Source organism: Neopsephotus bourkii, unplaced genomic scaffold (assembly GCF_033783945.1).
Source record: "Neopsephotus bourkii isolate Nb327-2 ecotype Australia unplaced genomic scaffold, CSIRO-AGI_Nbou_v1 NB_891, whole genome shotgun sequence".
Taxonomy (NCBI): Eukaryota; Metazoa; Chordata; class Aves; order Psittaciformes; family Psittacidae; genus Neopsephotus; species Neopsephotus bourkii.
Window position 1 is genome coordinate 105,800 of NW_026901385.1, and position 21,885 is coordinate 127,684.

The 21,885-nt window shown below is 55.6% G+C and overlaps 1 protein-coding gene across 1 annotated transcript; it reads left to right on the forward strand.

Annotated features, from left to right (window-relative positions):
* The first annotated feature begins 9,869 nt into the window (after positions 1-9,869).
* On the forward strand, positions 9,870-21,496 carry NBL1 (NBL1, DAN family BMP antagonist). The gene is made up of 4 exons (XM_061357354.1): positions 9,870-10,015; positions 19,226-19,420; positions 19,598-19,709; positions 21,164-21,496. The coding sequence occupies exons 2-4, from the start codon at positions 19,251-19,253 to the stop codon at positions 21,419-21,421; spliced, it is 540 nt and encodes a 179-aa protein (XP_061213338.1). The 5' UTR covers positions 9,870-10,015; positions 19,226-19,250; the 3' UTR covers positions 21,422-21,496.
* The last annotated feature ends 389 nt before the right edge of the window (positions 21,497-21,885 follow it).

Genomic DNA, 21,885 nt, shown 5'->3' on the forward strand with positions numbered 1-21,885 from the left:
GGAGTCATAGCTCCTCTGTGGTTTGGAAAGTGTTTTTATTGAGTTCTCAGTGTGTGTGTGCTGTGGTGCTAGCAGTCTGGGTTCAGCTGGAGAGAAGACCATCAACCTGGGTAAGAAACAGGAGAACCAAAAGCAATGCTGAATGCAATAACTGCCAAAGCGCACAAAAAGCTTTAGCTTAATGCTGTGTCATTTGAGCCACAATGATGGGTTCTGGGCTTTTTCAGTGTCCTTGGTAATGCCTTGTTCTGCCCTGGTGTGAGCTGCTTCAGTTCAAATCCAACACTTGGTTCTGGGGCTCCCAACACAAGAGGGACGTGGAGCTGTTGGAGCAAGGCCAGAGGAGGCCATGGAGATGCTGCGAGGGCTGGAGCAGCTCTGCTCTGGAGCCAGGCTGAGAGAGCTGGGCTAGGGCAGCCTGGAGAAGAGAAGGCTCCTGAAGGGGAGACCTTAGAGCAGCTCCAGTGCCTAAAGGGGCTGCAGGAAAGCTGGAGAGGGGCTTGGGACAAGGGCCTGTAGGGACAGGCCAAGGGGAATGGCTTGAACCTGCCCGAGGGGAGACTGAGCTGAGCTCTTAGGCAGAAGCTCTTCCCTGTGAGGGTGCTGAGGCGCTGGCACAGGGTGCCCAGAGAAGCTGTGGCTGCCCCATCCCTGGCAGTGCTCAAGGCCAGGTTGGACACAGGGGCTTGGAGCAAGCTGCTCCAGTGGAAGGGGTCCCTGCCCATGGCAGGGGTTGGAGCTGGGTGAGCTTTAAGGTCCCTTCCAACCCAACCCAGGCTGGGATTCTATGAAATACGACCTCCTGGAGTTAATTCTTGCTTGCTTTGATCTACTGTGGCCTGTGATCAAGCAGTTCTGGCTCTGGAACTCAGAGGGTTCCACTGTAGATCCCATTTCACAATGTGTCCTTTGTTGCTGGAGTGAGAATGATCACAACAAGTGGTTTTGCTCATTAATAGAAGCTCCACTGTGGTGAGTGTGGAAATGGTGTGCAATTATAAAAGTGGCATGTAAGATTGCTCTTTAAATGCATTTAAAATGCTCTTCAAATGGGGTAAGAACTTATATAGTCTTTTTCATAGCTGCCTTGCTGGTTGTTGGTGTTACAACATGCATATACACATATATAACTAAGACATAATGGGCCTGTGTTTTTTTCTGGTTTAATTAAAGTTGTTTAAATCCTGGTTTTGAACCTGTCTATGTAAGTTGTGCTGAATATCTCCTCTTTCCCTTTGTGGGAATAAGACCATACTGTTCCCAACTGAGAATGGAATAGGAACAGTTTTTTGATGCTTGATTTCTAATTACGTAAATGGAAGGGGGAAAAGTGGAAATTCTAAGTACCAAAAGGCATGTTAAATTTAGTATAATACACTCATCTGGAAACTATCACCTTTTTCCTTCGTTCTTAAGCCTGCTGAAATCATTGCTTCGTCTGAACTGTAGCGTGATTTGGATCAGTACCAAAAAGGGCAAACAAGATAGGCCTAAAGAAATCAGGTGTCCCTACCCAAAATTAATGAGACCTTTTAGTGGAGAAGTTACTGTAGCACCCCAGTGCAGTTTTAATAGGAAAACGGTGAGTATAGAGTGAGTAAAGAAATGATACCACTATCTAGGAGAGGGAGGGGAAAAAAGCTGTTTGCTGAATAGAACTGGGTTTGAACGTTTAACAGCTCCCTCAGTGCTTGACTGGCCACAAATCTGCCTCTTTAACAGCTTGATTAGATGTCTGCTGAAGCTTTGTGATGGATAAACAAGCCATGGAAAAGCAGAGACTGCGGGGAATCAAGTTGCTTTTCCCTTGTTTATCTGAGTTCTTCATGTTTGATCAAGACACCGTCATTTCTTTGTATTTCAGTCATGCCTTAGCCAAGATCAGGACCCTGCTGTATGTGGTGCTGTACACACAAATAAAAACCAGTCTCTGCCCTGGAGACTTTACAAACTAAACAGATGGGATTCAGGGAGGTAGAAGGGTTTGGAATTCCCATTATAAAGATGGGAGAAGCTGTAGACAAGGTCAGTGCCAAGCCTCAGGGGGAACATGGCGTGCAGCTGGGACTCGAGTTTGAGTCTCGAGCCATTGCCCCGAGCAGCCATCCACTGTGCTTTTACTTAGCAGATGCTGGAGCCTTAGGGGAAAGCTGCCACTTCCTGAGCTGGGAGACTCCAGCAGGGTATGTTCTGCAGCCATTCACTATCCTCAAGTCACCCCAAATTCTTAATGGCAAAGCTCTGATAAGGTAGGAATTCTGGTTTAGCATCTGGGACGTGATTGCACATGGAATCACTAATAGGTGTAAAACACTGAGGTCCTCAATATTGACTTGTGGTGTGAATCTAAATCTGATGAGGAGGTAAATATTGAAATGTGTTATCAATTCTTTGCATCTCACGGAATAGCACATGGCTGGGTTAGGTGTGACGTAAGCATAATTCCAGAAGACAGTCACTGCCTTAGCAGATGTACCTTAGATACGAGCTTAGGTAACAGATTGAGATGGAGGGAGGAGATCAAGGTGATACTATCATTCCAGTAGTGGAAACACAGCAGTGATGGTGTAACACGACTCTTCCAGAGGCTTCACATGGTGGATGATTTTCAGTAGGAGAAGGAACTGGTTTTCCAGATATTCTTATGGGGTTCCCTCTGGAGTTTTGGAGCAGTGCAGAAGAAATCACAAAGGTGCTTGTTTGCAAACACAAGCAGTGGGCGCATGAGTGGACTAAAGGTGTTGTGGTAGTGATGTACCATGAGGTACAGTTCTTAGCTAGAAGGGAGAAGCTGGTGGCAGAGCTGGGGAACACAGGATCAGGGACCTGGGAGGAAACCCATGTTTCCCAGCAGCATCCTGCATCCACAAGGCGCTGCTGCCCATTTGCTGGGAGCTGAATGGGGTTTGGTGCTTTTTCCCCGTACCACACACATCCTGACAGTAAGGAATGAACTTTTCCCTCACCTCCCACCCCAGCTCTGCCTTTGTAAATGGGAATAGTGCACATTCTGGCCCGGCAGCTCTGGTAGGCAGCTGTATGCAACGTGTCCCGTGTCTTAACTGCTCCGAGAGTCCAGCCTATAGCCCACCCACAGTGAAACGCTTGACTGGGATTGAAGCTAAACGGGAACATAGTTTATGGAAATTCAGCTGTGGATCGCTGTTCCTCCTGTGACTTCTGGCTGTCAGCACTTTGCTGTACACCACTGCTAGCTGTGTTCCTGGTGGTGGTGGATACCCACCTCCTGGAGCTTATAAAGATGCTGAGAAAGTTGTTGGTGACTAATAAATCACTCTTCATCTGCAGGCTTTATTGGGAGTGCTTGTAAAGACTCCAGCTCTGGGTTAGGAGTGTGTGCCCCTTCCTAGGAAAGGTCATGCCCTTATCAGTTCAAATTCAGTTCATAAATCTCCGGTTGGATGAAGGAGTGTGTTCCTTCATAGCAGTTTTAGAGGGTATTCTGCCTCCTCCTTGGTGCTGAACTTGAAGTTGGACTGGAGGTGCACTGGAAGGACTGGGTCGGAATGTCTGCACCATGTCAGGCAGAACAGAGGAAGTTTATTGGGTTCTTTTAAGGCCTGAGAAATAACTGTGAAACCTTTGGGAGCATCCTAGTATGCCACGTGCTTGTGGGAGGCTCTAGTTTGCTATCTGCAATGTTGTGGGGTTTATATCCATATTAGGTAGAACTAGAGGTAGACTGGCAGATAGAGAGGTCACGGTGACTCCTCTGAGCACGGGATGAGCCTGCGGTTATTAAACTAAGGCTTCAACATTAACTCTTGTCATACACTGCAGCAGCCACTGAGGCAAGTCCCTGCTACCAAAACTAAACCCGTACTGGCCCAGAATTGGTCCAGTGCTAGCACAGATGTCTCAGCCTGTTCAAGAAAGCAAGGAGAAGCTCCTGATCAGCTTTGTTCAGTTCCTCACCACCTGCAGTAGTGTTTCCTGCTTCACAAACCCAGAAGTCATGACCAGCAGGTCAGAGGAGGTGATCCTGCCCCTCTACTGTGCTCTGCTAAGACCCCACTTGCAGCACTGTGTGCAGTGCTGGTGTCCTCAGCATAAGGACATGGAGCTGCTGGAGCAAGTCCAGAGGAGGCCACGAGGATGCTCAGGGACTGGAGCAGCTCCTGTATGGAGCCAGGCTGAGAACACTGGGGCTGTTCAGCCTGGAGAAGAGAAGCTGCGTGGAGACCTCAGAGCAGCTTCCAGTGTCTGAAGGGGGCTGCAAGGATGCTGGAGAGGGGCTGTTCATCAGGGACTGGAGCGATAGGACAAGGGGTGATGGGTTCAGACTGAAACAAGAAGTTCAGGTTGGAGATAAGGCAGAAGCTCTTCCCTGTGAGGGTGCTGAGGCGCTGGCACAGGGTGCCCAGAGAAGCTGTGGCTGCCCCATCCCTGGCAGTGCTCAAGGCCAGGTTGGACACAGGGGCTTGGAGCAAGCTGCTCCAGTGGAAGGGGTCCCTGCCCGTGGCAGGGGCTGGAGCTGGAGGAGATTTAAGGTCCCTTCCAACCCAAACCAGTCTGGGATTCTATGAAATCACCACCCTGCTTCAGGGCAGGAGGAGCAGGAGGCAGTGAAAGCAGATTTCTCAGGGTGCTGTTTTTATGATTTTATGAACCACACCCTCTAAAAGATGAAAATCACGTTATCACTTTAAGAGTTATATTGGCATTTGTCCTCTGTATGGTGGGGGCTGTTAGTGAATCCACTGGTACATTCCTTTTCCTCTGTTACCCTAAGTTTAAACCCTAAGTTTAAAGAATGCTGACTCTCTCTCTTGCAGCAGCAGCACTTCAGAAACTGGCACTTTGATGCTTTGGATTTTGGATGCTTTTCTTAGAAGCCAGAGTTTGTTCAGCAGCAACATGCAAGAGCAGCTCACTATTGCAGTGGGCTGAGTCACCCCGGCTCAGGCGGTGCTGGTTTCCTTTTGGTAATGTGCAAAATGTTCCCTGCACACACGTGTGTGTTCTGTGTTTGTTCTGCTGCTTGACAGTTTGTCGGTGCTTTGGTGCCAGAGCTGTCTCTAAACACATACAAACACCTATTGTGACGAGGCCCTGAGCTTGGCTGGGCCCTTCAGGCAGCGCTGCAAGAGAAAGCACTGCTATAAGCAGAGGTTCTGAGCTATTGCAGCAGGGGGAAGTTGTGCAGCAGCAAAGAAGATGGTTATCGGAGGGGATTTATCCCTTTGGAATGGAACTGGAGGAAACCAGTGTTTTGGAAGTAGAAAGAGAGAAGCTGTTTGAACTCGCAGGGAAAAGGGCACCTGCTTCTTCCCAGCCCTCCCTGTTAGAAACTGCCCCTGCAGCCATGAGCTGAACAGGGGAAGGATTTTGCATGACCTGAGTTGCTGGGGAAGGGAGGGACGGAGGGGCCTAGCATGCCTGGGAGCAGGGAATGATTGGGCAAGGTGGAAAATAGAGCGATTAAACACACTTGGACTTGCTCAGCGATGGGAGGGGTACATGTTTTTACTGCTGCCCCAGGGCCCCAAAATGCATTGGCACAGCACTAGAGAGAAACCACTAATCCCAGTCACCGAGGGGAGGGAAGGGGACGTTCTCCTCCTCTCCTGCCCGCCGAGTTCGGACCCCTGTGGAAGGGAAGGCTGATGGGATTAGAGGAAACAGCTGGCTGGAGTCTTACCCTGCAGGAGCTCGCATTCCCGGCACTCGGAAGAGAGGAGCACCCCGCTGCCGAGTCGCATTCCAGGTCATTTGCTGAGCCCAGATGTTTTCTAATGAGCTCTATGAGAAATCCTTTTCCTTCACTACCAAGCACAGCCCCTGCCAGCCAGGTCCATCCATAGGTCTCTCCTGCCCATGGCCAGGCAAGTGGAGCTTGGCCAAGTTACCCCTAGGACTCGTGCCTTTCTGCTTTGCTTATGCAAAGGGATTCAGCACAGAGCTCAAACCTGTTACCCTAAAGCTGTGGCCTGATGGAGGTGGCTGGTTGAAATTCCTCCTGTGGCTGAACCCTCCCCTCCAGCCTCTCCTTACCCCTGTGTGTTATTAAGGCAGATGCTCAGTGTGGATTGACCTGACGAGCATGTTGTTAGCTACATGCTCCTCACATCCTACTTGCCACCATTGTCCCTTCCCCTCATCTACCCAAGATGGTGATGGGGAATCAAAAAACCTTTGCCTTCATCTCCTGGCGTGAGTGCTGCTTCCTTCACCTCAGGCATATATACCCTTAGACACAGCAGTTTGAAGTGCTTGGAGATGTCTTAGGAGCCAAGAAGTAGGAATTCAACTTCAGCAGGTGATGTTACCAGGGAGCTGGTAAAGAGCCATCTTTGTTCTGAGGAGCTCCAATGCAATTTTGCACCCTTTTTACAAGGGTATGAAGAGATAGGACAAGGGGGAATGTTTAAGATGGAAGAGGGTAGGTTTAGATTAGGTATAAGGCAGAAGCTCTTCCCTGTGAGGGTGCTGAGGCGCTGGCACAGGGTGCCCAGAGAAGCTGTGGCTGCCCCATCCCTGGCAGTGTTCAAGGCCAGGTTGGACACAGGGGCTTGGAGCAAGCTGCTCCAGTAGAAGGGGTCCCTGCCTGTGGCATCATCCATTGGAGATGGATGGGCTTTAAAGTCCCTTCCTACCCAAAACACTCCATGGTTCTGGTTCAGGTTGAGAGCCCTTCTTTGGTCCCTACATGATGTGTCCTGGGGATCATGAATAAAACACAAGTCACTGGAGGAGACCTGAAGCATGGGCCCAGCAGTGGGGATATGGCTGCTCCCTGCAGCCCTCAGACACACAGCCTCTCCCTTCACCCCCTCTTCTCCCAGCTCCCTCTCCCCCCTATGTTTTCCAGCAGGCAGCTGTGGGCAGGGAGCCCTGGAATCTGCGTGAAGGCACCAATAAAAGGGATGGGGTTATTTTTAACTTTCAAATACACCCTTTTAATTCTCACGCCCACAGCTCCCCGTCCTGTCCTGACAAGCGGGGAGCCCCTGGCACTGTGGGTGTTTGTCAGCAGGCCCGAAGCAGCAGCAGCGGGCTAGGGAGGAGGGAAGGAAGCTCCTGGGGACTGGAGAGCAGGTTTCTGCTGTGTCTCGCTGCACAGAAGCCTTGGTGATCCCACAGCAGGGGAAAGGGGAAGGCACAGGTGGGGGTGTGGAGCTTTAGGGCAAGGCTCTGTTTTCATGTGGTGTCTGTCTGCAGTGGAGGATAACAGGCTGACGAAATGGGCTCTTGTTGGGGGGTGAAGGAGGAGACGTGTGTTGTGTCACATCACTCAGGATGAAAAGTCCAGAAGAGGCCACAGGGATGCTCAAGGAGTGGAGCAGCTCCTGTATGGAGCCAGGCTGAGAACACTGGGGCTGTTCAGCCTGGAGAAGAGAAGCTGCGTGGAGACCTCAGAGCAGCTTCCAGTGTCTGAAGGGGGCTGCAAGGATGCTGGAGAGGAGCTGTTCATCAGGGACTGGAGCGATAGGACAAGGGGTGATGGGTTCAAACTGAAACAGGGGAAGTTCAGGCTGGAGATAAGGCAGAAGCTCTTCCCTGTGAGGGTGCTGAGGTGCTGGAATGGGTTGCACAGGAGGTTGTGAATGCTCCATCCCTGGCAGTGTTCAAGGCCAGGTTGGGCAGAGTGACATGGTTTAGTGTGAGTTGTCCCTGCCCATGGCAGGGGGTTGGAACTGGATGATCTTAAGGTCCTTTCCAACCCTAACTATTCTATGATTCTATGTCAAATACCAGCACTGTGGTTTGACATGAATGGGTTAGGGGCCAGCAGTGAGCTCCCCAGAGCTGGGTGGAGCTGGTGACTGGGGGTGGATGTGGAGCAAGAGTCTGAAGATGCTGAAGATGAAGAGTGTTAGCCCAGGCTGTGCCAGCAGCAGGTTGTCTCCTCCACCCAGCCTGCTCTCACACAGCACCTCTGCCTGCTGCTTCTGACACCAGAAAACCTCAGCTCTCCCACCCCAGACACACGGATTGCCATGTTCCCCTTGGCTGCTGCTTGCAGAACTGGAACACGAAGGACAGAGGGCAGCAGTGAATGAGCTGCACGCTGGCTCACAGCTCTGCATGCAGCCTGGTGCTCCTCTCACACTCATCACACCCCAGTGCTAAGGATCCCACAGAACCCATCCAAATACTGAACCACGGACCAGATGTACTGAGGTGAATTTCACTTTAATGCCCGTGGTCTGTTGCTTTGTAGCTGGTTATATCTATGTTTTATTTCCCCTCATTTATCCACAGCCATGAGAAATTGATTCCAAGCCTCAGATGTCTCCTCTTTCACTCCTTATTTTATTCATAGAATTATAGAATCCCAGCCTGGTTTGGGTTGAAGGGACCTTAAAGCTCCTCCAGCTCCAACCCCTGCCACAGGCAAGGACACCTTCCCCTAGAGCAGCTTGCTCCAAGCCCCTGTGTCCGATCTGGCCTTGAACACTGCCAGGGATGGGGCATTTGGAATAAAGTGGTCTCCCAGGCAGGAGCTCACTGCTGCTTGTGCTGGCCATGAGGAGCAGGGAGAGAGCAGCCAAAAGCCCAGGTTCAGCAGTGGGTGACCACACTGGGAGATGAGAGCTCAGGCTCCTGATGGTGAAAGGCTTCTCCTCTGCCTCTTGTTGGCACTTCTGGAGGTGAGCACAGTTTGGGCCTGGGGAGTTTGTATCTAACAGGGTGACAAAGCGATGCTGGCAGCAGGGTTCTGCAACCCTGTTTACAGATTCCTGTTGTCCTGGAGCTGAAGGGAACAGAGCAGCAGGAAACTGTTCCATTGCTGGCAGGCTCCAGGCTCCTTGAGCTAACCCCCAGCCCCAAAGCTGCTGCCAGCTCTCCCCTCAGCACAGCTGCTGCCTTCTTACCACCTCCTCTTCCTCCTTCTCTGATCTCTATGCAAATCTCCACACAAGCAGGAGCCAGCAAAGCCCATCCAAGCCTTGCAGGTATCTATTGCTTTGGGTAGTGCTGTGCCAGTGTTTAATGTAGAGGCCTCCATTAGATTAATTGCACCGTTACAGAGTCCTTCCGCTCTCTAGCAATTACTGCAGCTGAAAGACAGCGATGGATGGGCTTCACTGGGATTGGGGCTGGCTGGTAGTTCTTTAATGGGAAGAGGGAGAGAAAAAGGGAAGGGAAGGAGAAGAGAAGGGAAAGAAAAAAGGGAAGGAGAAAGGAATGGAAAGGAGAAGGGAAAGGAAAGGAGAAGGAGAAAGGGAAGAGGAGGAAAGAATGGAAAGGAGAAGGAGAAAGGGAAGAGGAGGAGAGAATGGAAAGGAGAAGGGAAAGGAAAGGAGAAGGAGAAAGGGAAGAGAAGGAGGGAATGGAAAGGAAAGGAGGAGACAGGGAAGAGAAAGAGGGAATGGAATGGAAAGGAGAAGGAGAAAGGGAAGAGAAGGAGGGAATGGAAAGGAGAAGGAGAAAGGGAAGAGAAGGAGAAGAAGGAAAAGCAAAAGAGAAGGGAAAGGAAGGATGAGAAAGAGGAAGGGAAGCAAAAAGAAAAGAGAAACCCGTCCGCTCTGGTGTTGCAGAGCTTCCCCAGAGCCTGTGCCCGTGCCAGGGCTCTACCCCAGGCGCTCTCTGTCAAGCACTGGGTTTAAATGGGAGCCGTTCGCGTTCGGTGCGCCCTGCCCACACTTTGTTTCTGCCGCTCCGCAGCAAGCCCCGGCTGCAGCCGCCGCACCCGGCTCTCCCGCTCGGGACACGCCGCTCTCGGCCCCCCCGTGCCTGCAGCGCCCAGCCCGAGCTGCGAGCGGGGCTCCCCGCGCCGCGGCCGCTCCCTCGCCCCGTCCCGTCCCTCCTCTCCTCTCGCTTCCCGCCCCGATTGTGCAATCGCGAGCGGCGGGGCCGGCGGCACCGCCCGGAGCCCGGCACCGGGGGGAGGGAAGGGAGGGAAGCAGGAGGGAGGCGGCCGGTCCCGCCCGCCCCGCGCCTCCCTGGGCCGCGGCGCCGGGGATGCGGCAGCCGCCGGGCACCGCGGGGCTGTAGCCGCCCGCCGCGGCCCCGGAGCCCATGGGCTGAGCCCAACGACGCCTGGGTGGTGAGTACCGCGGCTCCGCGCCTCGGCCCCCTCCCCGCACCCGCCGCCGCCGCTTTTCCGCCTCTTTCCCCTTCTGCTCCCCCCGCCACCGATCCCCGCGTGCGATGAGAGTGTGGCCATGGCCAGAAATGAGTTGCAGATGAGGCGGAGGTCGGGGGAGCCGCTGTGCGAGCGTTGAACGATTCCCACCGCCGCTTTAGCGCAAAGAAAGTAGAAGCCGAAGGGCTGGGAGCCGCGCTGCGCTGGTCCCCATCTGCGGCGCAGAGTCCTGCCCATCGCCTTCGGGTTTCCAACAAAAGTGCGGAGGGAAGAACGGGAGCGTTCCGACTATCGATTAACCGCAGCGGCAGAGGACGGGGAGTGCTTCGGGCAGTGTGAAGGAACGGGATTTTCTGGATGGCAAAGCAGTGAACTTTTGTTACTTGAAAAAGGGGATGAATTTACACCCTTGTAGCCTACAAATAGGTTTCGTGCTTGCTGGTGTATTACAAAGGCTTAGATCCTATGGCTCTCTACCTGTTTCTTGAGTTGTAAGGAAGTGTTTCAGTTTGCCTCGGTATTTGTGGCAATTCTCACTTGTTATATACAAGAATCTTGTTGCCCACTAACATTTCTCTTACAAGGGCACTTGTATGGAAATCGTATGCTCTGTTCCACAATCTACCTTTCCTGTATAGGATTTATATACAGGATTAACCCCACTGGCTTCCGAATTCAGCCTGTGTGGAGTGGTTGCTTTTGGGACACTGTAGCTTTGTCCTGTAGGTTTTCTTTGGAGAAGAATCTGCGCTCCACTGAAACGAGTGGGAAAGATACGGCGAGGCCCGGGTTTTCCCTTGTATTTTTAGCCTAAGAACTGCATGTCCTCTTTGCAATATCCAACCAGCCAAAACTCGGCTGTGTACAATGGGCACTTTTGCTTTTGGGAGGCAGTCTCCCATCTCCTAAAAGGCAGCTTTGCCTCCCATTTGCAAACCGCAGGATGGGAAATGGAATTTGCCTTTGGTCTAAAAATCCCAAGTGTTTGCAAACAGCCCTGAGAAGAATCCGGGCTCTTGGCTTGACCTCTCCGTGCTGGATTCCAGCTTGGGGAGTTTGTGGTCTTGCAGAAAGGGTGAATGAGCAAAGTCTTCCCGAGTGCCCGGTCGGTCGCCTTTCCGGAGCGAGGCAAAGCTGGAGGGAATTTTGGGGTGCCCAGGAAGTGCAGGATTGAGCCAAATTGCTTTTAAAGTAGCCCTGAAGACCTGCTCATGTTGGAGTAACTTTGTGTGTTGGCATCGCTGAGGTCGTGTTAAGCTGGTACAGTGGGAAACCTGCCCGAGCAGCACAGTGAGCTCCTGGGCAGTTATCCCTCCCCAGGCTCCATGCTGTATCCGTTAACGTGGTCGCAGGCTCTCCACCAGCCCCTGTATCCCTGTGGAGCAATCAGAGCCGGGGACTTGCTCCAGCCTTGCTCCGGCTCCTCGTTGTTTGAAGTCTTCTGGAAAAACCCTCCTCTGGTTGCTCAGCTCAGAGATCCTCTGGGATAAAGCAAGGACCAGAGTGCTGGGGGGCTCCAGCACGGCGGAGGGCAAAGAAACCTCATGGAGGAGAGTCCTAAAACCCTGCTGGTTGATAACATCGTGCTTTTGGGGTGGGCTGAGGGGTGCTCTGTCTCCTGTGCCTCCCGTTAGCGCTCCTGCTTCCCCAGACCTTTGTTCTTCACACAGTGCCGTTTGGGGGGGCGGAAGGGACCAGGGTGTAAATGAGCACCGATGGTGGGACCGGAGCAACCCAAGACTCAGTTGTGGAGCGGTGCTGGGTGCTCCCCCCCATTCCAGCCAAAACTGCAGTGCTTTGGAGCTGAGCTTTGGAAATGGCGTCAGGATCGGGCCCTTGCGTTGGTTGCTCTCGATGATGTGGCTTAAACCTCCTCCTTCTGTGAGACACAGCTCAGGCGACTGTCCAGAGAGGGGAAAGGACCAGCATCGGGTTCACAGTTTGATTTCAGTGTGGTTATGGGGCCAAATCCTGCACTTTAGGGGAGACAGTGTCTAAACATCAAGTGTGAGCTCAGCCCGCAGTGTCTGGTAGTTAGTTGCACATCCCAAGTGGGCTGTGAGATGTTGTGATACCCCCAAAAGCCTCTGGCCCTGCACTGCTTCAGAATTAGAGCTACTGCGGTCAATGCCATGGGTAGGGAATGCAGACGTTGGGTTTAAAACTGAGGAGGCTGGTGCAGCGTAAGGCAGAGACTAAAAGAGGGAAAAACAGTGCTCCAGCCGACTGGATTTCTGCAGTTGTGACCAGGATACGGCCTAAAAGGGCATAAAGGGAGAGGAACAGGGCAGGAAGGATCCTGAACCATTGCTGAAAGATCCACAGCTTCAGCTGCAAACCCTTCTCCTTCCCTCTTGCTCCAGCAGCCGGGAACCTGATCCCAGAGGCGCAGCCCCGTTGGGTAGGACAGGGCTCCATGTTCCTGTGCCAGTTTGGTCCTGAATGACCGAGGGAGGTGAACGGCAGCGCGGTGGCACCCGAGCCACCTCCCGTCCCTGCCTGCTCCATCGTGTGCTCGCTGAGGAGCCCCGGTCCCGGTGGCCACTGTGAACTGGTTGTGTCTGGTTCCAGTCCTGCTCGTTGTGAGCAAGCCGAGCGGTGCCAGGTTCTGATCTCATTTGCACCACTGGAGTCATTCCGAGGAGCCGGTCCCAGTTTACCTCACTCCTAAGTGAAAGCAGAACTGGGCCTGCTGGGAGCCGCGCTCCCCAGGGAGCTGGTGCCAGCCTGCAAAGCAGGCCCCGGGGGATGTGAGCGCCGGGGGGGGGGTTTCACCACCAACCCTGAGAGCTGCTTCAACCAAAAAAGGAGGGGAGAGGCTGTGGCTTCAGCAAGGGAAGTGGTGACCGCGCTCAGGTGCCTTGGGGCCGTGCTGTCGGTGGTAGGACTGATAGGGGTCAGGCTCCGGGTTAGTGATGCTGTGGTGGAGGAAAAGGCAGCCCCTTGCCGTGCTGGTGGGGAAGCGGCTGCTCGCAGGGGGGCTGGGGCAGCTTTAGGGCTCATAGCCCAGTTCAAGGGCAGCAGTCAGTGCTGGGGTTGGGGTTTGGATCCACAGTTCACATGTGGACACCTCTCGTCCTCCCGCAGCCGGTACCCTCAGCCGCAGGCAGCAGCAGTGCTGCTCCAGAGGGATGTGTGGGATGGCTGTGTGGGAATCACCAGCTCCAGGGGAAACGCAGGAGGGAGTCGAGCCTCCTTCAGGTCCAGACATGCGAGCGAGGCCTCTGGCTGGAGCGCTGCTGCCAGCTGTGTTTGTAAGTGCCTGCTGCTCCTATGAGCTGCAGCGTGGGGACTGCTTCAGCCAAAGCATGCGACAGGCTCGTCCTTCCTTGCTCGGGCTCTCACATGCAGCCTGGGCGCTCTCCATTCCCCCAGTCCTCCGAGCACCCCAGTCCTGCTGCTCCCCAGAGCTGGTTCCAGGTTTGTTTCCCAGGTCCCGCACAGCAGAGCCCCGCATTTCGAGCAGGTGCTTGAAGAAGAGGGGGGCTGGAGGGTGCTGTGGGGCTGGGATGTATTCCTGTTGATGTGTTTTCCTGTCCGTGATTGTTCTTCATGCAGAAATTGAGCAATTGAAATAAGCCACCAGGAGCACTTTGGGTTACCCTTGCCTCCTCCCCAGGCTGTTTGCATGTCCCTTTTCCAGCAGAGCTCCTTCAGGACCCCGTTCTAAGCCTAGATGAGTCCATAGGTAACTTTCCAGTGGCTTTTGTAGGTAAAGGAGCTGGGGTTTCTTTTCCAGCTGCAGAAGACCTGAGTTTCTGAGTGCTCAGAGCATGGTCGAGAGGCCAGGTTTAAACTCCCAATGTACCAAAGGCTTTAGGACTGGGGAAGGGAGAGGGCTTTGAACTGCTGCAGGGCTTTGCTCTGCTTCTGCTTCCTTGCTGTGAATGACGCAGCCATGCGTGAGTGAAAGGAGTATGTGACCGAACGGGGAGCTCTGACACCTCCTGCTTTGGAAAGGGGCAGGGGCAGCAGGAGCCACCCATGGCACAGCTCTTGCTCCGTTACCAGAGAGGTTTAGGACCCATTCTTGTGCGTGTTAAACATGGGACACCCTCTTGTAGGAATTCCCTGTTTGCCACTGTTCCTTCCCTGCTTTTGCAGCTCAAAGCGAGCCTGGAGCTCCCAGCAGGGGCTGTGTGCTCAGTGGAGCCTTGCTGGCCTCAAGAATCACCTCTACCCATTTTCAGTGCATCCTTGTCTTCCCTCTCCCCTGCTGTGGCATCCATGGGATGGATTTGGGCTGTTGCAGACACAACGGTGGAGTCCCCAGAGGATGCTGTACCTTGTGGTTTTGACAGATGTAGTTTTACCTCAACTCAGCTGGCAAGTAAGGGCAAGCACTGAATGAAACCATTGGTTTGATAGGTTTTATTGACTCTCCAAGTTTTCACAGGTTAGATTGAAACTTTCCCTGCTAATAAAGCTGTCTCGATAGAACTTTTCTTCCGTGTGAGCAAATACTGAGTGGAAGAATTGCCTTTCAGCATTCAGAAGTTCCTGTAGAGACAAAACCCTGCGTCTGAGGAGAGCTGTGCTCTTTGTGGGACACATCCGTGTTTCCTTCCAGCTGCCACCAAATCCCTTACTGGGGCTCTGCTTCCTCTTAGGTGCCTAAATAATCTCCTACCTCCCAGCACACACAGCTCCCTGCAGCCACTTCCACACAGCAGAAGAGATCCCACTGGAGTCCTTGGCTTTCCATTCTCCTTACCCTGCAGCACCGTGTCCCCACTGGCATCGTGTGGGGCAGGGGCTGTTGGCGGCCTCCCTCCCCTCCTGCCCCTGCAGCCTCTTCCCTGCAGCATTCCAAAGCCCTCCCTGTGCATTCCCACTCTCTCTGCACCCATCAGCTCACCCAGCATATGGCATTCTCCTGTCTCTGCTCTTCCATTAGGGAAGCTGAGGCACGGAGCAGTGCATTCAGCAGCGCATCCTTGGTGCCTCCTCCTCTCCCTGCAGTGCTGTGTGGCAGCTCCATGCAGCAGAATGGCACAGACGATGAGTTGAACACAAGGCAGGACCCTCAAGTGCTGTGATTCATGTCCAGCACCAACTTGGGGTTGCTCTGGGCGCTTGGCATCAGAGCCGTGCTGGGTGGGAAGCTGGCTCCTTCAGGACACCCCTGTGTCCAGGGCAGCAGGGGAGGAAGGTGGAGATCCCAGTTCTGATCCACAGCAGAAGCTGAAACCTGCATCGTGTCCATGCTGAGACCTTCTGCATCTCACACAAGGATTGGGATCTGAGTTAGGCCTGGAGGTAGGGCAAATTTCCCAGCTTTGAACCTCATTTTCCTTAGCTGCAGCATGGAGCTGACACTGTTTCTGTGCTGTACCCACAGGCTTTGAGCCTTGGCTAAGCCATGTGTGTAAGGCTTAGGGGCTTGCTGTCTCTCAGAACCTGGGATGTGGCCGTGAGCACAATCTGCCTGTGTCTGCAGTTTACTGTGTTAGGCAAAACTGCAAGATCCTGGATAAGGAAAATACCTACAACTGTGTTAACCTGCTGATGGAATACTCCCCGTGTCCACCTGCAGGCTGCTCTCCTGTGATGGTGTAAACTCCCCACTGGAAAAAGAGGGTAAAACTGACCAGATGCTTTGTATTGTCCTGCAGCCGTGTTTGGTTTCCAAGTGGCCGGGAACAGCTGTGGGCTGGATGTGGGAATGCGGCCTCCGAGGTAATTCCCCTCATTGTAACCATGTAGATTTCCCAGCTGCTTCCAGGCGTTGGCGGGGTCTGTCCTGAGAGCCCCTGGGATGGGAGGAAGGAGCTCCTCGAGGTGACACGGAGCAGCTGAGCCTGCTAACACCAGCTCTCGAAGGGTATCACAAGGATGCTGAGGCGGTGCCTCGGGACCCGCCAGCACTGGGACATGCTGCCCTCAGCTCCAGGGACACGGGGACGGGCTGGGAAAGGGCTCTGGAGCTGCTCCCCACAAGGCTGCAGCTGTGCCTGCGCTGAGGAGTTGTTTGTCTCCGGAGCCTGGGATGTGCCAGGCTCAAGGGCTGAGTCATTCGATGGCTCCAACGCGTGCGGAAGGGATGGAGGAGGAGGCTGCCATGGGCAGGGAGCGGGCAGAGACCCCGTGGGCTGCTGGCTCGGATGGAGCCGGGCTGAACTTTCTGCTTGAACAGCTTTGACTCTCAGGCAAAGCCCCGTGTGCCCTGGGGTGGAAAGAGAAAAGAGCCCCTGTGAGGCAGGCCAGGGCCGGGGTCAGCACCGGGGAGCACACACTTGTTCCTGTAGGGGCTGCAACGTGTAATTTAGCTTGTCACAGAGGAATGCGCTCCGTGCCTTTATCTAATGGGGAGCTTGCAGACCTGCTCGGGTGCCTTGCCTTCCTTTTCGCCTTCCCTTTCCCAGCCGGGGGCAGAGGGAACACGGTGCCTTTGTCTGCCCCCATGTGTCTGCTGTCAGATGAACGGCTTTAGCGGCAGCTCCGTTCGCATGACTGGGCTGAGCTGTGCCAGTGAGCACGCCGGGGTTGCAAGCAGGCTCTTTCCATCCCAGGCTCCCTCCCAAACTCAGCTGCACCCGATGTTTTCCTAAGCACTGGCATAAACCTCGTTACTGACTAGAACTGCGGCCCTGCAGGTTCCAGGGTAGGAGGAAGGCACTGTGAGGATGCGGCTGGTTCAAGTCAGCGAGGGATGGAACGGGGCAGAGTTGTAGCTGCTCCAGCAATAGAGGAGCTCCCCTGCTCACCTCTGCTAGGGCCCTGCTTGCTGAAACATCCCTGCTCGGGAAAGGAGAGGCTTCAGCACAGGTTCAAGGGCTTTCCTGAATGCTGGCCGGGTCCTGTGCGTTAGCAGAGCACAACCTCGCTCATCTTCCTCTCGCAATCAAAGGGAGACGAGCCCAGGTGTTCGGAGGTGACCCCTCCTGCCGCTGGCACTGGGTCTAACACCCCTCTATTGAACACATCCCTCTGGGGCGAGGGAAGAGGTCCAGGGAAGCCGGTCTGCCTGCACGGACATCAGTGTTTGCCTCTCTGCTCGGGGAGTTGCATAGAAACCTGGAAAACCCCAGCCACCACCTTGCTTTGGGAAGGAGGAAATTGCTCTGTAACGGGCATGTGGATGTGAGCTTGTGAGCTGGCTCCCGAGGAATCCGGCTGTTCCCCGGGGGCTGCAGTTGCTGTTTGGGTCACATCCCAGCCCTGATCTCGGACTTGCCTTTGGGGCGAGATTCCTCAGCACAGAGCTGCTGGTGTCTGAGGAATGAGGCTGGTGCTGAGCAAGCCAAGTGTGTGCGCAGCTCAGCTGGGTTCTTAGGAACTGCAGAGCTCCCCCATTGACATGGAAATGAACCTTCAGGGAGCACAAGAAAGCCCTGAGCCTTGTCTTCAGGTCAAATGTATTCAACCACACCACTCTCCTTGCTGGTGCTGCAGGTTCAGGGGCTAAACCCCTCTGCTTATCTCCAAGCAGGAGCTGCAAACCCTGCTTTGTGCACGTATTCTCACTGGGGACTGGGGCATTCACATGAGCAAGTGGTGGGAGGGCTGTAAAGGTGTTGCTGCATTATACCATTACTGGATGACCTGGAGGTCCTTTCCAACCCGAGCCATCTATGATTAGTTCCTGTACCACGAGGAAACAGAGGTTAGCAGAGAGACTGCCTGATTCCTCCAGAGGTCCCGGGACCAGGGAATGAGGATGCCCTCTTCTTGCTGCCTTGGGATGGAGGCTGGGCAGCATCTCTTGTCTCTCAATTCAGATCCAGGAGTTTGGGCTCAGTGAAGGGGTACCAGGACAAACCCCTTTGCTTCATAATGACCTTAATGTACGTGAGCTGGAGCTGTGAGAGGTTCTTGTAGGGTGTCTCAGTCATGTAAGAAGAGAAGCTGTGTGGAGACCTCAGAGCAGCTCCCGGTGTCTGCAGGGGGCTACAGGGATGCTGGGGAAGGACTCTTCATCAGGGACTGTAGGGATAGGACAAGGGGTGATGGGTTCAAACTGAAACAGGGGGAGTTCAGGTTGGAGATAAGGCAGAAGCTCTTCCCTGTGAGGGTGCTGAGGCGCTGGCACAGGGTGCCCAGAGAAGCTGTGGCTGCCCCATCCCTGGCAGTGCTCAAGGCCAGGTTGGACACAGGGGCTTGGAGCAAGCTGCTCCAGTGGAAGGGGTCCCTGCCCATGGCAGGGGCTGGAGCTGGAGGAGCTTTAAGATCCCTTCAACCCAACCCATTCCATGGTTCTATGTAGGTAAGCGTCGTGGTCCTGCAGCCAAGGAGGGGTTGGGGAGCACTGCAGAGACCAGGGGAGCGCCCAGCATGGAGCTGCCTCTGGCACCAGTGTCTGATAACCGAGGCATTTTCCTCTCCTTCCCCAGCAAGCATTAGAGGGCTGGGCCCAGGAGCCCTGGGAATCAACAGGAGTCTTTCCAGTGTGGGCCTTGGATCTTCATCTGGATAAATAAACAGGAGGAAATAACAAATTCCCCTGTTCCTATGATGCTTTTCCATCTGCCTGTCCCCGGTCACTGGGAGTGTTAATGCAGGCACCGTGCCTCGGGAATTCGCCTGGCCACAGGGAAACCCTGCGTGGGGTTTCTCTGACCGCCTTTGCGAGCGAGGTTCGTGCTTGTTGCCGGAGGGACCCCGCTCCCCGCAGGCTCGGCTCCCATCGCGGTTCCTGGGTTTGAGCGGCTCCGCACAAGGAACCGCGGGTTCGGTCCTTGGCCGCTCCCGGCCTCTCCATGGAGGCTTTCCCACCTCTCCCTGCTCGCCGCTGCCTTGCAGCGACCCCTGCTGCGCGCTTCCCGGGGGAGAGAGGAGCTCCTGCCCCTCGGCCCTGCCGGCAGGGCCCGCTTTGGCTTTGTGGGTGCGAGCAAAGGAAGCGGGAAGGGGGCTCCCCCCTCGCTCTGCCGCCTCAGCCCGTGGAGGCGATGCTGGTGCCCTGCAAACACCCGGCCCGGCTGGGGGTGGAGGTGATGGGAAGCTCGGGAGCAGCTTGGGTACCCGGGGCCTTGCTCCCCTTGCAGAGGGAAGGGGCAGAGCAGGATGCCCCGCTCCCTGCGCGCTGTTCTGCAGAGCCCGCTCGGCCCGGGGCTGATGTGAGCACCAACACCGCGGGCACAGCAGGGCTTGTGGCTGCCGGGAGCGGCTGCGGGGCTGCAGGAGCAGCGGTGCCTGCTGCTGCCCTCCTAACGCTGCGCTCCCTGTGTGCAGTTGCAGGGTTCCGGCAGAGCTGGCCATGATGTTATGGTTCGTGGTCGGTGCCCTCCTCCCAGCGCTGCTCCTGGCTGCACCCCCCCCCATCAACAAGCTCGCCCTCTTCCCCGACAAGAGCGCTTGGTGCGAGGCCAAGAACATCACCCAGATCGTGGGGCACAGCGGCTGCGAGTCCAAGTCCATCCAGAACAGGTACGGATCCAGCGCGGAGCTGGGTGCAGCGGCACTGCGGTGGCTCCGGGGCTGCCACTCGCACAACGCCCTGCTTCTGCCTGGCTGCCTCCTGACCTGTGGCATCTCCTCCTTCCTGCCTCTGTTGGGAAGAGCAGCGCCTCCCCTGAGGTCTCACCCCTCCTCTTGTCTCTGCAGGGCCTGTCTGGGGCAGTGTTTCAGCTACAGCGTCCCCAACACCTTCCCTCAGTCCACAGAGTCCCTGGTGCACTGTGACTCCTGCATGCCAGCCCAGTCCATGTGGGAAATCGTGAGTATCCCTCCCTGCCTGCTCCAGGGGTCCTGCTGCTGGGGGCGCTGGGCTCTGCTCTGCCACCACTTCAGGACAAGAGATTCTCCTTCCCTGAGGCTCCCCAGTCGCAGTTTGGGTGCCTCTCAGTGGCAGCACCAGTCTCAGGATGCCTGGTGAAGGGGCTGCTGCAGCAACTGGACTGCAGTGATGAACGATGCATGTGTCAGTGTTTGCAGAAGCATTCCCATCAGGCCCTGCATTATTCATCCCTGTGCTCACCCCTCGTGCCCCTTCCCTCCACCACTCCTGTTGTTGCTTCCTCCCATTTGGGAGTTTTTGCCTTCTTTGATGTCCACAAGTGCTCCCCACAGCCCATCTGTCCAGTCCAAACAGCTCCATGCCCCCATTGCTCCTGGCAGAGCCATAAACCCTGCCTCTGAGGCACGCCAGGATGCTGGGCTCAGCTCTGCGGTGCTTTCAGCTCCTGCCTTCGGGCAGATGGGTCAGTCCAGGCTCTCAGATGCTCAGCAGCGATCTTGTGGGGGGCCTTTGAGTTACTGCCGAGGTTTCTGTGCCAGCAGTGACTGGGAGCAGCATCCTGCTTGAGCCAGGGCTCAACACAGCCCATCAGTGAGCCCAGAACCCCCCGTGTGCTGGGCTGCACCCCCAGAGCGTGAGCAGCAGCTCAGGGAGGGGATCCTGCCCCTCTGCTGTGCTCTGGGGAGACCCCCCCTGCAGCCCTGATCCAGCTCTGGGGCAGCAGCACAAGAGGGACCTGGAGCTGCTGGAGCGAGGCCAGAGGAGGCCATGGAGATGCTGCGAGGGCTGGAGCAGCTCTGCTCTGGAGCCAGGCTGAGAGAGCTGGGCTGGGGCAGCCTGGAGAAGAGAAGGCTCCTGAAGGGGAGACCTGAGAGCAGCTCCAGTGCCTAAAGGGGCTGCAGGAAAGCTGGAGAGGGGCTTGGGACAAGGGCCTGTAGGGACAGGCCAAGGGGAATGGCTTGAACCTGCCCGAGGGGAGACTGAGCTGAGCTCTTAGGCAGAAGCTCTTCCCTGTGAGGGTGCTGAGGCGCTGGCACAGGGTGCCCAGAGAAGCTGTGGCTGCCCCATCCCTGGCAGTGCTCAAGGCCAGGTTGGACACAGGGGCTTGGAGCAAGCTGCTCCAGTGGAAGGGGTCCCTGCCTGTGGCAGGGGTTGGAGCTGGATGAGCTTTGAGGTCCCTTCCAACCCAACCCATCCCATGGCTCTATGATGATCCTATGACTTTCCCTGCACCTTGTCCCTTATGAGACATTTCCAGTGAGCTCTTGCCTTGCAGACTGGCAGTAGAGGTTTCTTTATGTGGATAATGAGCCACCACTTCTGTGTTGTAGTGCACCATGTGCAGGGCATGGGGCAGCCCAGACCCACATCCCCGTGCCCATCCGGTCGCTGAGCCTGCTCACTCACCCCCCCGTCCTCCTCCCTCCGTGCAGGTGACCCTGGACTGCCCAGGCAACGACGAGATCCCCCGGGTGGACAAGCTGGTGGAGAAGATCCTTCACTGCAGCTGCCAGGCGTGCGGGAAGGAGCCGAGCCACGAGGGAGCCCTGTTCAACGTGTACCTGAACGCGGAGGAGAGCCTGCCCGCCGAGGGGCCCGCGCCCCATCACTATGCCCACCACCAGCAGCAGGAGCTGGAGGAGCCTCCTGCCTCCAGCCACCACCAGCACGAGGAGGAGGGGGACGAGTGAGCCGGCCCCTGTGGACTGTCCTTGTGGGCAGGGGCTGGGGGTGGGTGCGGGACAGGGCCGGGGCTTGGGGAGGGAGGGGGGTGCTGGAGTCTTTCCTGTCCTCACGCTTTGCTCCGCAGGGCCCCCCCGGGAAGGGGGAAGGTTCTGAGGCACAAGCAGGGCTGAGGGGAGGGCTCGGTGTTGTCGGATGCAAACCCACTTGCACATAATAGTAATAATATATTGAGAGGAGCAGGGGCGCGATTGGGGGGGGTTTGGCTGAGAGCAGGAGCTGAGCTGGGCTCCCCAGGGGCTGTCTGCAGGCTCCGGACCCCTGTGGAGCCCTTGCTGAGTCCCTCTGGGTTTTGCTCTTGTAAACGGCTCATCCCTGGGGTGCAGGAGGAAGGGGCGCATCTCAGGCTGCCAGGAGATGCGCGGCTCTCCTGTGCAGGACCAGCAGCATCCCTTCTTCCTCCTTCCATCCC